Below are 14,441 nucleotides of genomic sequence, written 5' to 3' on the forward strand. Positions count from 1 at the left end.
GGCCTTGCCTGGGGCCACATGGGTGGCAGGTGAGAAGACTGAGCCAGGGCTCAGGGCTGGGCTGCATGACTGCTCATCTAGGGCTATCCCTCTGCGCTGACGTGGTTGTGTGGCAAGGACCCTTGGGGCTTCAGATGGCGAGGACCGCAGGACCCTCGGGTTCTGTGGGGTAGGGGTGATCATGGGAGTCTATATGGATTCCATTTTGAGAAAAGGATCCACTGATAAAAATACAAGTTTGAAAATCACCGAGCTAATCTATTCTGCTCTTCCAGTTTTATGGATGGGGACACTGAGGTCCAGTGAGGGCAGAGGGTCTTCCCAAGCTCCTCTGTGAGCCCGCAGCAGACTGGTTGCTGTGACTCAGGTCCCAGACTCTCAGTCTGCTCCTTCATGCTGTCATCTGGGAGGCTGGGGGAGGCTCCGAAGTCAGACCCGCGTTCCAGTCCCAGCTCCGCCACCAATTTCTTTGCGTCTTGGGGTTAATTAACCTGAGCTGTGGTTTCCTCGTGGTCGATATGACGACATGCAGCACCGTCCCCTAGATGGCTGTAACAGTCATGGTCATGGGTAGGGGTCCATAGGACCGAGCCTGGCACATCGTAAGTGCTCAATAGTCGTAGCCCTCAAATCAGTCTCAGTTCCGGCTCTGTCTCATCTGTGCTCTGGCGAAGCTTGTAGGTTCCTGGGCCCGCTGCCGAGCCCTGGAGTCGGGGTGTTGGCTCAGCGCCCCTGTCTCCTGCTGCCCCCCCCTCCGCCCCCGGCAGGTGATCGTCTGGGGAGACTACGGCCGCATGGACCACAAGTGCTTCATGGGCATGGCCCAGATCATGCTGGACGAGCTGGACCTGACTGCCGCGGTCACTGGCTGGTACAAACTCTTCCCCACGTCCTCAGTGGCAGACTCTACGCTTGGATCCCTCACCAGGCGCCTGTCCCAGTCCTCCCTGGAGAGTGCCACCAGCCCCTCGTGCTCCTAAGGACCTCCGGACCAGGCCGGGATGTAGCGTGGGGAGGGGTGCCTGACGGCCTCCCCCGCCCCTGTACATAGTCTTCATGTCTCTCTGGACCCCTTGCCCTGCTGCATGCCTGTTGGCTACTGGGCCCGTCCCAGCTGGCAGTGGAGACTGTAGTGTGTGTGTGTCTGTGTGCGTGTGTGTGTGTGTGTCTGTGTCTGTGTGTGACCATGTTATATCTGTTCACGTGTCTGGGTATAGTCAGTCTTGGTGACTACATGAGCTAAACTCCACATCTCTCTGTGTCTCGTTGAAAAGAAACCCAAAGGAGTGTTGTGTGGGCACGGGTCCCCGAGTCCAGGGGCGGAAGTCAGGGACGTGGCCACCAATCCACCCTGCCTGGCCCTGCGCCCGCGGCAAAGCCCACGTGTCCCTGTCCAGGCTGCCTCTTGGTGGTCCCTGCTTAGTTTCCTGTCTCGTCCTTTGTCCCACCTGTGCTTCTCCCAGCACCACTGCTCTTTTTCGAGGAATGTAGCACCCACTGCAGCTGGTCACACTGAGGCCCCTCTGGGACGTGACACTCCCCTCCCCCCGCCAAGCACACTGACAGCTCTTCCCACCGAATGCATCTGCAGCATGTAGCATGCTCATCTAGTGCCCTGGCCAGGGGCCGGGGGAGCAGAAGACGCCTGGGAAGCTGAGGGCTTGGACATCGCCTCCTCCCTTTGGCTGGAGCCGCCTCCTCCTATAAGCGAAACACTAGGAAGTCTTAGTTCCCAGGGTTGCTGGCCCGGCCCCTTAGAGGGAAGTGCTGGCACCTCCCTTAGCGTTGTTCTTCACCTCCTGTCTTCCTCTGAGCCTCCTCACTTCCAACATGCCAAAGGAGCTCTCCCAGTGGGACCCCAGGAGGTGTGGATTTGGAGGATCTTGACATCCCAGAGGCTGGCCTCAGAGGGGATGTTATCTGCCAAAGCAGATAGTCCCTGGAGGCGCCTGTGTCCTCCCCAGGCCCTGAGGGTGGCTCTGTCCCCCTCTGGGCTTGTCCTGGTGGGGCCTGGCTTGTGGAGGAAGTGCTGAGGGTAGGGCTGTTTGCGGGAATGAGGAGGGTTGGGGCTGACCTGCCCTGCGCCGCTGTTGGGAATCCTGTCTGATCTTTGGGGATTAGCTGCATGAGGTTGATCATTTGGGTCTCTCTTTGTTTGCTCATTTCCAGACCAGGGTCCCTGTCTGGGAGCTCAGACTCACTCGGGCTCCAGCTTCCCGGCCCCATGGACAGCCTGGCTCTGGACTCAGCTAGACTGCCACAGTCACCAGCTCTGTACAAGCAATACTTTCCCCTCTCCGCCTCCCTGCCTCCTTGCGCTCCCGCAGCTGCCCTCTGGAGAGTGGCCTGGCCTGCTCTCGGCCCCTCACAAGCCTCTGCTTTCTTTCTACCCTTGTCTGGTTGGAGCTTCCCAAAGCCACTCAAACCCTGACTTGATTTGACAACTGGGCCCTGGGAGGGGGTGGGGGATACAGCGGGGACCAGGGCCTGGCCTGGACCTGTGAGATGTCTGCTAGGAATGCCCAAATCTGTCCTCTCCTCCTCAGGTCTGGGGCAAAAGGTGAGAGGTCGTCCACGGGGTGGACACAGAAGCCCTTGGGTCCGTGTCTGGTGGGGAGGGAAGAGGTGGCAGGAGGGGTCCAGGTATGGAGAAGACCGTCCCTCTGCCTCTTCCCCAGACGTCGGCCCCGGGTGCTGCGATGACTGTGACCCACATGCTCAAGGTGGAGGCGGGGAGAGGTCTCGGGGCCTGAGTGCTTGGACTCCATTGGTAACCAAAGCCGGACGGATGGGTGTAGAGGGCAGGTGGAGGAGGAGGCTCTCTGGAGATAAAGGCACCTCCGCCCAAAGGGCCTCCCTTTCTGGCAGGGACTCACATCAGGTTGAAGCCAGAGCCTGGTAACCTCCCCCGACCCCCCAGGAAAACCCACAGACGTGGGTAAGGGCGTAAGAAATAAACCAAATGGGCTCCTGGCTTATGATCAAGACGAGGACCGTTGCGGGTGTAGGACGAGGGAGGCGGCAGCTGGGTCAGAGTTTTCTCTTTAGGCAGAAATTCTCTCCCGTCGTCGGGAGGGGGCAATGCACGCGTTTCTCGTGTTTTCTAAAAATAAGGCAAAGGGCTCTGTCGTCTTTGACCCTAGGGTGGGGAGAGGGAGGAACCTCGCTCCCAGAAGGGTGTTTTGTGTCCTGCGATGTGTTCGCCGCTGGAGCAGTCGCCCTCAGGTCGGCGTGCACACACTCTGCACCTTTGGGTGGGGTGAGCGGGGACTCCTCGGACAGCGTGGACATTGGCTGACGTAGTGCTGAGAGGTGCTCCCCACCCCATGCGGTCGTCCCCAGGGAATGGGGGGGTATCAGTGAGTGGTATCACCCTCATTCCTCTCGGGGTCCGGGAGGTTGGGGGGGCTGCCGGCAGAGAGCCTGGGGCCCCCTTGCCTCTGGGGCAGGTTAGTTAGCATCGTGGAAGTTCTAGCCGGAGCTCGGGCCTGACGTGTTGGTACCTCGTGCTGGCTGCCCACACGCCCTAGCTGCCAAGCCGCCCCAGCTGGGCCGCTCGCCATCCCACTTCTCCAGGGGGATGGCATTCTCCCCACCTTAGGGCACATTCTCCTTCACTAACCCTTTGCACCAGTGACGAATCCCCACCTGATCTTCCCCCCATGGTGGTGAGGCTGACACGTGTGTGATGGTGAATGGCTGGGTTCCAGGGTCTGTTTCTCGTCCTCCTCGATCCAGGGGCCAGCCTGTCCCAGGAGAGGAGGGAGCACAGGGTGCTCCTGGCCTTCCCTGGGGGAGGGGGTGTGTGGAGGGAGCACCTTCAAAGAGGGGATGGTGGGGAAGGCGGGAACGCGATCTCCCCTGGAGTGCTCCCTGGCCTGGGGCTGAGGCGCTGCCGGGGTCCGGGGTCCGGTGTCCCCGGCTCTGAAGGCCTCCTTCCCCAGGTGAGACCCAGAGCGGGCAGAGGATGGGGCTCTTTGTCACTCCCCGGCCTCTGCTCCGGCGGGGTTCGCGGAGGTTCTCGGAGATGGGGGTGGCCCTGCAGCCCCGCCGGGCTGCTGGGCTGTGGGCAGGAACCGTGATGGATGATTCAGAGCATCTGTCTTCACGTTCCTGCCCTGCTCAACGTGTCCCACTTCTTCAGAGACTCCTTCCCCTCGGGGACGTCTGAGGGCCCCTGGTATGAATCAGGCTCCAGTAAATGGGGCCACGTCTGGGTTTGCCAAGGGGGATTTGATCCTCCGGGGAAGGACCAGCTCCAGAACGACTCCCCATCCCGTCTCTCCCACCTCCCAGTTCTCCCAGGAAAGGAGCGGAGGGCTTCGGAGGCTCTCTCAGGCACGCCAGCATTCCCGGGGGTGAGGCGGCCCCAGGAGCCCTAGAGACAGGGCCCCGTGGAGCTTGGGGCTCGCGGGGGGTCTCCCAGGGGCGTGACACCCACCAGGGCAAGCATGCCTGAGCTCTTCTTTACTGCCAGCCTTGAGGAGACCAGGCCCCTCTCCCCACCCCCTTAGAGACCATAGAGACCTCCAAGGGTACGTCTTTGGAAATGAAATGTAGCACAATCTTCGACTGCGTTACCAGGAACCCTGACCCGCACCCAGGGTTCTCGCTCCACGCCCTGCTGCCCGGGAGACACCGAGCTCCTCCCCCGGGGGCACCAGGGCTCCCCATGCCTCCGATCCCCTATCTTCCTCGGCCCGGAAAGCAGCAGAGCTTCAGGAAGGCTGCTCTTCTGTCTCTGATTGCTTCCTGCACTGTGCAAACTCTGTGCAAGAAACGGCTGCCTTTGCTTGACGATGTAGACGAGTCATCCTCCCCCTGGGTGGAGAGAGGGAGGGCGCACTGCCCAGGCCTGGGGGTCCAGGCGATGGAGCGGAAGAGGCCTGCCCTCCTGCCGGCGCCTCCCTGGACTGTGCTCCTCTCCTCCTGAGCCTGATGCGGAAAGAGGCTCCCGACCATGCTGCTTCCTCCACCGGATTCGCTTCCACCCACCGGAGAGGGAGGAGATGGGCCTGCAGACTCTCCCCCGCCTGCCTCCTCGAGTCTGCTTTTCACTCAGGTCAGAAGAGGATGGGGGCAGGACCCAACACTCAAGACTAAGGGCAGGGGAGCCCCGCCCAATCAGGTGAGGCCCGGTGGGCTGGGAGAGGGTGATTTTGAGAGTGCCTGAGCATCTCAGAGCGATGTCGGTGATGCCAAAGAGAGCAACTTGGTCTCCCCGCTGGGCCTTGGCCTGCCTGATGGGGGGACCCAGTTCTCTGACAAAGGGCTTAATCTTTCCATGTAGCAAAGCAACTCCTTCTCCCCCCACCCCTGAGCTCGGGCTTTCCTGGGCCCAGCATGGCTGTGCCTGTGAGGAAAACCACTCCAGTAAGAGAAACCGAATTCTTTCAAGGGCCTAAGACTAGCTTGGGGCGGGTGCTTGTTGAAAAGGGCGTCACCGCTTTGGGGAAACCTTCCCGGGCTCCAGTTGGAAGCACCTGGGGCCTTGCGCGCCCCCTCCCCCAGGGGGGTTCACCCCCATGTCAGGGAAGGGTCCCCTGGGACTGGGCTCCAGATGCGGGCCCGGGAATCCAGGGGCAGCAGAGCACCCGCCCCACGGGGTCGATGGCCCGGACAGCTGGCTACAGGGATTCCAAGGCTGTTCTGTACAGTTCGATCCCAAACTGTGACCTTGTCCAAGACTCCTCACTTGTCTAGGCCTCAGCTTCCTCATCTGCAAGATCAGAGCATTTGCTAGTTGCTCCGTGGTTCCCTCTGGGTTTTAAAAATCTGATCTGGAGCTGAGGAGGGTTTCCAGCCTGGTGCGCCCGGGCCGGTTCCTTCCAGCCCCCGGTGCCCCAACTGGGTGCAGGTCCTTCTCCATCCACGCCCAGAAGCTGCTTCGGACAAGAACTCGGGGAATCCTAACAGACTCTGCTTCCACCTCCTTGTGGTTTGTTGTCCCTCTTCTTGTGTAACGACGAGAAATACTTAAGAGTTGTCTACAACGGACACTTTTCAAGGTGCTGATGTGACGTCACCACCTCAGCCGCCTCCTGCGTAGGTCAGTACCCCCACCAGCAGATGAGACTGGGCCAGTCCTCACTTCTGCTTCTAGAACGTCGTCGGTGGGCAAGTTGAACACCTGAGAATGTTCGAGGCATTGCTCTCTGGTGGAAGGAGAGAGGGCACTTATTTCCCATCAGCGTAGTTTGCTTCTTAAGACCACCCCTCTCTCCAGGATCTCTCGCCAGACATCACCTCAGCAGGCAGAGTGGCTGCTTCCTTAGGAAAAGTTGGCCTGATTATTCCATCCACTCCTTTAGAATGTAAATTCACAGGAGGCAGGAACCCCTTTTTTAGAATTTCCAAATGCATCCTGCAAAGAAAGAGATAAGCTGATAGGGCCTGACAAGCACACTGTTTAGATAAGAAGCAATTAGCCTTTTATATCTGTGCTCTATACATTTTCTATGTGCAGCATCTTTCCAAACTTGCTGTGGCTCCTAGGTGGCAGGTGGACGGCTGGGGAGGACTGCCGGCTGTTTCGTACAACATTCTTGCCAATTCCCTTGAGAAGAAAATTCTTTCACATGGCTTCTGCATGTACAATATTTGGGCAGCAAAAAAAAAAAAAAAAAGATTAAAGTCAGTTTGAAAATGGTTTCACGTGTCGTTTTCTGAAGACGGTTCTTGATTCTAGGAGAGAGAAGACAGAGTTCCAGGTGACTAAAACGTGGAGGAGGAAGAGGCACCAAGGCCCAGAGGCGGGAGAGAGCAGTGCATCTCAGGAAAAGGCCTCTAAGGTCTGACGGGGCCTCCGACTCCCGTGGGGGAACTCTGTTGCCACACTGATGGCTGTGGGCTGTGGAATCTGGCTGGGCCAGGTGGCTTCCCAGCTGTCCCGCGTTCCCGCTCATGGGCCCTCGAAGCCTTCTGTTGCTTCGAGGCTCATGAGGGAGGCCCAGAGGCAAATAGGGGGGAAGGTAAGAGGGAGCCAAGGCCACTGCTTTTGATCCTTCTCATAGGTCTCTTTCTGAGCTCTCAGGTCCAGGAGTTCTGCTCAGGCATAAGGCCAGGGCAGTCTTGTTTCCTGCAGCCACACTTGATACAAGCAGTAAACATAGCAGTTCACCCCCAGTGCTGTGAACTACAGCAATCATTGACCCCTGGGGCACCCCATTCCCTCCCTGCCTCTTAGGGAAGGACAGAAAGGTATGTTAACATTTAACCACTTCTGGGCCGTGTCCTTGTTCCCTAGGACTGGGTCTGTGGGTTCAGAAGATGGATAAAGGAAGTGTCCCAATGTCATATGCCTGCTGGGAGAAAGGCTGGCATCCTCCTCCCCCAGGGTCCTCCAGCATGACCCCCACTGCTTTGGCTCTGGCTCTTGGCTTTGTAGAAGTTCTTCCCTCTCTTGAGGGAAGGCTCATGAGACCAGGCTCACTATATGAGTTTCAGTGCTTCCCAGGTTTCTGTCTTTCACTTCTTTCCCACTCTTGCTCTCTGGATTATCTGGGTGGGCCCAGTCTTGTCACTTGGATCTTAAAAAGTGGAAAATTGTTCGTAGCTGTAGTCTGAGTGAGATATGATTGCAGAAGAATGGTTAGAGAGTTGCAGTGTGAGAGAAATTAAAGACTATATGGAGAGTAAGTCATACCATGTTCATGGAATGAAAGACACAGTATTGTGAAGATGTCAGCTCTCCCCATATTTATCGCTAGATTCATTATACTTTCAGTAAAAAAATCCCAACAAGCTCTTTGGAGAAATTGACATGCCAATACTAAGATTTATTTAGAAAGGCAAAAGGCCTTGAATAACTAAAGCAATTTTGAAAAAGAAGAACCAAGTTGCAAGAGTTATATAACCTGACTGTATGACTTACTATAAAGTAATGCTGGTCTTGGCATAAGCATGGACCTATAGACCAATGGTACAGAACAGTGTGCAGAGATAGACTTACCCATAGCCAATTGACTTTTGACAAAGGTGCCAAAGTAATCCAAACATCTTTTCAACAAATGTGCTGCAACAACTGGATATTTGAATGGAAAAATATGAACCTGGACCCTTACGTCACATTATGCACAAGACTAACCCAAAGTGAGTCATAGACCTAAATATAAAAGTTAAAACCATAAAACTTCCGAAAGAAAATTTCGGGAAAAAAAATCTTCACAACTTTATGGTAGGCAGTGGTTTCTTAGAACATTAAAAACACTAACCCCGAAATAAAAAGAAATTGGATTTCATCCAAACAAAAATCTTTTTGAAAGACACCATTAAGGGCAGCCCAGGTGGCTCAGCAGTTTAGCGCTGCCTTCAGCCCAGGGCGTGATCCTGGAGACCCAGGATCCAGTCCCACATCGGGCTCCCTGCATGGAGCCTGCTTCTCCCTCTGCCTGTGTCTCTGCCTCTCTCTCTCTCTCTCTCTCTCTCTCTCTCTCTGTGTGTGTGTGTCTCTCATGAATAAATGAATAAAATCTTAAAAAAAAAAGAAAGAAAGAAAGAAAGACACCATTGAGACTCCTATTAAGATGACAATTTAATAAGAGAACATAAGTAAAAATGGGCAAAAAGTTGGAACAGATGCATCACCAAAGAAGATGTACAAATTGTCAACTGGCATATGAGAAGACATTCATCAGTTAATCATCAGGGAACTGCATACCCAGTAGAATAGCTCAGATTAAAGACTGGCAATAGGGGGATCCCTGGGTGGCTCAGTGGCAGGGGATCCCTGCCTTTGGCCCAGGGCGCAGTCCTGGAGTCCCGCGTCGGGCTCCTGGCATGGAGCCTGCTTCTCTCTCTCTCTCTCTCTCTCTCCATGTCTGTTATGAAAAAAATAAAGACTGGCAATATGAAGTGCTGGCAGGGATGTGAAACATATTGCTGGAAACATAAAATGGTACAACCACTTTGGAAAACAGTTTATCAATTTCTTTTAAATTTCTTTTATTTTTAAGTATAGGAGATCATTATTTTTTAATTTTTTTTTTAAATTTATGATAGTCACACACAGAGAGAGGGAGAGAGGCAGGCTCCATGCACCGGGAGCCTGACATGGGACTCGATTCCGGGTCTCCAGGATCGCGCCCTAAGCCAAAGGCAGGCGCCAAACCGCTGCACCACCCAGGGATCCCGAGATCATTATTTTTTTAAAAAGATTTATTTATTTATTCATGAGAGGCACAGAGAGAGGCAGAGACACAGGCGGAGGGAGAAGCAGGCTTCCTGCAGGGAGCCCGATGTGGGACTCGATCCTGGTCTCCAGGATCATGCCCTGAGCCAAAGGCAGACACTCAACCGCTGAGCCACCCAGGCTCTTTTAAATTTCTTATACGCTTATCCCATGACCCAGCAATTCCACTTGTAGGTTTTTATCAGGAAAAGTGACACCATGTGCCCACCCAAGACAAAAATGTTCATGGCAGCTTTATTCCTAATAGCCACAAATTTGAAACAATACAAATGTCTAACATATCTCTCAGGGGCCAACCAGGATACGGAAACCACACAGTAATATGATCAAGGAAAATTTAATTTTAAAAATTACTACCTCAGCAGTGAGGTGATAAGAATAATAAGAGAACTCTACAGAGTATTCTAAGGCAGAAGGAGAGGATCCAAGGAGGGAACGGATTGGAAGAGGACCCTCTCCATCAAGCTGGGATTCAAACCTTGTTGAAAAATGCATAATGCTTGCCCCATTGTCTCCAGGTCAGTGAAATGGTGGTGGCAGAGACTAGCAGGGAGGGCCTGGGGGAGCCGAGTCAGGAACCTCCTTGCAGGCAGAGTAGTGAAGGTCTGGGGTGCAGGTGCCTGTGTCTGGAGGGCCCACTGGAAACACTCCCCCAGGGATCTGGTGGGGGAGGCCAGAGGGTTGGCAACACAGGGGAGTCGGTGCCCTGCTCACCTGCAGGGCATGTGAGGCTGGAGGTTTACTGAGTCCACGACGGGAGGGCTGTAGCCAGGTGGGCCCTGCGCTGCCTGAGCCTAAGGCCGTGAGCCCCCAGGACTGTGTGCTCTGGATGCATAGCTAGGGCAGTGCCATGGGGGTCCCCATGCATTCATCTCTGGCTGCAGTCGCAGGCAGAGGAGAAGCAAACAGAAGCACACTGGGTGGGGGAAGGGAAGCGTCCTCCTCCTTAGTGTTCCGCCAGCGCCATCTACTGACATGACATGGCTCTGGATGTTCTCACCATAAAGGAGAATTGCATCAAGGGGCTATCCTACTACTGCCCAGCAGGTAATGAAGGGCTGATTTGGGGTTGAGAGGCAACAGATTGATACTTGTCATACCTGGCAATAAGTGCAATGGAAAAACAGGTTGGTATGTTAATATCATGGGATCCTACTCAGCACTACATAGGATGAACTACTGATACACAGAACAACGTGGAGCGAAGGCAAACAGCATACTGAATGAAAGAAATCAGACACGAAAAGGTAAATACTGTTATACAAAATTCTAGACGACACAAGAATAATCTAGAGGGAAAAAATTCCAACCAGTGCTTCCTGAGAATTAGACGTGGGTGGTATTGACTGCGAAGGGTCACAGCGTGACTTGGGGTGATCATGAAACCCTCTATATCTGGATGGGGTTACGTGGGCATGTATAAGTAACCGTGCTCACTTGGCGGGATGAGCACTGGGTGTTATGCTAAATGTTAGCAAATTGAACTCCAATACAAATTTAAAAAAAAATAAAATAAAATAAAAATAAGTAGCAGTGCTGCTTCGTAAATTCCAGGGTAAGGGCCATGTGAGAAGATCACAGCTTTGATAGGAACGTTGGAAATCTTTCCTCTTTCTGCAAGAGGTGCATTCTGAGTGGGAAGGCCTCGGTGGCCATAGAGCATTATTCTGGGTGTTGCTGGGATACAGATGAGATGGTGCACGAGGAGGGAATTTACCCAGGAAACTCCAGCCACAGTCTCTCTGAGGGTGGGCTCCTGCATTCTTCGCCAGCTCACCATCACTAGTCCTGCATCTTTGTGGTTTCGCCATAGGTCCAGGCAGTGTCAGGACAGTTACAGAGGGAGGTGACCTTCAAGACCGGCCAACCAACCAGACAGGGATAAGGGACATGGGAAGAGCAGCCTGCCTAAGAAGAAGGAACTTACTAAAGATCCCTCTACATCTGAAACTGTGAGGGTTTATGGACTGACATAGAACAGTAATCACTGTAATTAGTAATACTAAATAATAATTTTAAGACAAAATTGCAAAGAAGTTGCAGAAGATGTCCGACAAGCAGTGCCTGACAGTAGATGTTGACCCGTTTGCTAATGTTGGCTGGTGCTGGCGGTCAAGTAGAGAGTCTACACAGTCTTGATTCATGGGCATGTGTACTTGCCTCCAAACTCCAGAAACTGATAAAGAACCACCACTGAGATCCAGGAAAATTTGTAAAATATCGGCTGATTATAAAAGGCCAAAAGTTCTCTTGTGGGTTTGAGAAAACTATTTCACTTCCTTGGTCTTGGACGTAGAATGACTTATCGAACTCAGCTTATGAACATATTTAATGAACAACTTCTCATCCTGACAAAACACTTGGACATGAATGATGGAGATTAGACCCTTTAACTCCGGGCCCCAAGAACCCTCCCATAGAGTCACCAGTGGGCATGTAGCAGGATGGTTGGTTTGGAATCGTCCACCGTGGTGGAGAGTCAGAGGGTCTAGGTGTGGGGCTGTCCCCGGGGAAATGGAGGAGTGTAATCTGGAGGAGACGTTCGGCAGGACACAGGGTGGAAGTTAGAAGCAGAGATGACACACACACGTAGGCACATTTTGAAAATAGTGCTGGGTGAAAGGTAATAAGTAGGATGAAGTCTAGCACATAATCTCACGTATGAAAATTAAAAATACAGTGGGATCCCTGGGTGGCTCAGTGGTTTAGCACCTGCCTTTGGCTCAGGGCATGATCCTGGAGTCCCAGGATCAAATCCCGAGTCAGGATCCCTGCTTCTCCCTCTGCCTGTGTCTCTGCCTCTCTCTCTCTCTCTCTCTCTCTCTCTCTCTCTCTCTGTGTGTGTGTCTCTCATGAATAAATAAATAAAATCTTTAAAAAAAAGAAAATTAAAAATATTGCTCACAAAATAACACCACGGATTTTGTGAGAATACATACACATACGTGTCAAAATATTTTGAGTAGTACTTTCATGAGGGGAGGAGAAGTGAGACATGGGCATAAAAATGAATAAATAGAACAGGAGAGGGGCCTCAGGCAGGCAGGCCAATGATAAAAGCATGATTAGCTCAGTTCTCTGATCCTGATGTTAAAGAAGAAAAAAAATTTCCTTCTCCCAGGGGCAATGTGTTCTATGGCCGAATGGGCCTCATCTGATCGATATGATATAGAAGCTGAAAGATCAGAACCAAGTTTTCTGGATTGGATAAAAGGGCTGGAAAACAGAACGTCTCAGAACATTCCATTCACACCATCATCAGGCCACAGCTGCCTCACACCATGCTGATCTCTGTGCAGGGTTATGGTGACCTGGACCTGCTGGTACACACAGCGCTTGTCCGTGTGTGTGTATCAGGGTCCCTGACTTCGGTGTTGAGATGAATAAGGAGCATCAGGATCCAGCAATCTGCCCCAAGCTTTACACCCTGTGGAGTCTCTAATGTAAAATAATAAGATCCCCATTTACATGTGACATAAGGAATGAAAACGGAGGCATGTGCTATACTGGAGCAGCAAGAAAACCACATGGGGGTAGCCGAGCACCCCATCTTAGGAAAGAGACCCTTACCTGAGTGAGGGAGGTGCCCCTCCTGGTTCTATGCCTGCTGGCCATCATCCCCCATGTCCACTGGGTCACCAGGATGCTGGGTACCATCTTCCCAGGAGTTCTGGCATGGGCCAGGGGCCCCATGGGGAGAGACGCGAGGCCCTCACGATGGAGCATGGGAATCATCAGGCCTAGTGAGGGCTGCTTGGGGCAGATGTCCTAGCAGGAGCAGGAGAGGCCTATCTGGGCCCAAGGCCCATGCAGGTGGGAGAAGAAGCAGAGTGAGGAGGAAGGCCTGGGGTAAAGGGAGAGGGGTGGGGGAAGAGGGGGGCAAGTCGGAAGGGGCGGCGGATGCAGGGAAGAGGGAGAGGGGGAAGGCAGGTGGTGGGAGGAGCAGGGGGGCAGGCGAAGGTGGAGGGGCCCCAGGCTGGGAGGTGGGAAGAGGTGAAACCGGTAAGAGGAGGCAGGCGGTCTGGGCATGAGGTGGGAAGAGGACCAGGTTGGTCTGAGTAACTGGTGACCGAGGCAGGCGCAGGGCGGAGAGACAGGGAAGTCATCGGGACAAGAGGCAGGACAGGAGGCAGGGAGGGGGCCGAAAGCCCAGCTGGGGTCGGAGAAGTATGATGAAGAGGATGTTGAGCAGGAGCGAGGCCAGGCAGCTTCTTCTGCATGGCTCAGTTGAGAAATGAGGGTCTGTGTGATGGGTTCACTGCTCTGCATTCTTTCTTTGCTGGTTCCATTATGACTCCGATTCCATTAGAGGAGAGTCCAAGATTCTACAGCATTTTCACTAGGAGGATACTTTTGAGAGCCTCAATTACAGCCTTCTCCATCTTATAAATTAAGAAACAAAGGCCCAGGGAGTTGTTCAAAATCACCCAACAACAGTCAGGGACACGGTTGGGACAGAGCCCAATCCGGAGCTCATAAAAGCAATCCCAGGGGGCCTGGGTGACACAGTCGGTTAAGCATCTAGCTTTCGGTTTCCACGCAGGTCATTGTTAAGTTTTTTAGTAACTAGATGGAAATGAGACCGCCAAGGCAAGCGAGGGTCCAAGAACAGATTTTATTGCAGGCACCCTCGGGCGAGGTTCCAGGACTCACGGGGGAGAGAGAGTGAGTCCAGGAAGTCGCGCCAAGACAAGGTGGTCGGGGGGTTTACATAACGTTGTAAGGCAGAACGGTTTCCTATTGGTTGGCTCATATGCAAAGGGAGGATTGCAGTTTGACCAGTCAAAGGTGACTTCCTCCTCTGGGGTTTGAAGGGCATTGGGTTCAGTTGGGGAAGTCCAAAGGAGAGGTGTCAGGGTCTGCTCAAGCTGTCGTCCCAAGTGGAGGTGGTGACAGGAACCTCAGCCATTTTGGCGTATCCGCCATCTTGAGGAGTTTCCCTTCCCGCCTGGCCCCAACAGTCATGATCTCAGGGTCCTGAGTTTGAGCTCCACATCAGGCTCCCCACTCCGCAGGAGGTCTGCTTGGGACTCTCTCTCCCTGCCGCCCCATCCCTCTCAAATAAATAAATCAATCCTTTTTTTAAAAAAATATATTTTTAAAATTTATTCATGAGAGACACAGAGAGAGGCAGAGAGACGCAGGCAGAGGGAGAAGCAGGCTCCATGCAGGGAGCCCGAGGTGGGACTTGATCCTGGATCCCGGGATCACACCCTGGACTGAAGGCAGGCGCTCAACCACTGAGCCACCC

At 53.5% G+C, this 14,441-nt stretch overlaps 1 protein-coding gene and 1 long non-coding RNA gene across 4 annotated transcripts in view; one reads left to right on the top strand and one right to left on the bottom strand.

Annotated features, from left to right (window-relative positions):
• The window catches only part of RIMS3 (regulating synaptic membrane exocytosis 3), a 41,683-nt gene extending 35,034 nt beyond the window's left edge, over positions 1-6,649 (top strand). For all 3 annotated transcript variants that reach the window (XM_072771725.1, XM_072771726.1, XM_072771727.1), the window contains exon 8: positions 768-6,649. In XM_072771725.1, coding sequence (XP_072627826.1) covers positions 768-980 — 213 coding nt within the window. In that variant the 3' untranslated portion in view covers positions 981-6,649. The remainder of the gene's footprint in view (positions 1-767) is intronic.
• Positions 6,265-14,154, bottom strand: LOC140602360 (uncharacterized). The gene is made up of 2 exons (XR_012005308.1): positions 12,761-14,154; positions 6,265-6,585 (listed from the first exon to the last, which is right to left on the bottom strand). It is a non-coding gene; the product is annotated as an uncharacterized lncRNA (long non-coding RNA).
• Between the last annotated feature and the right edge of the window lie 287 nt (positions 14,155-14,441).

Source organism: Canis lupus, chromosome 13 (genome assembly GCF_048164855.1).
Source record: "Canis lupus baileyi chromosome 13, mCanLup2.hap1, whole genome shotgun sequence".
Lineage (NCBI taxonomy): Eukaryota > Metazoa > Chordata > Mammalia > Carnivora > Canidae > Canis > Canis lupus.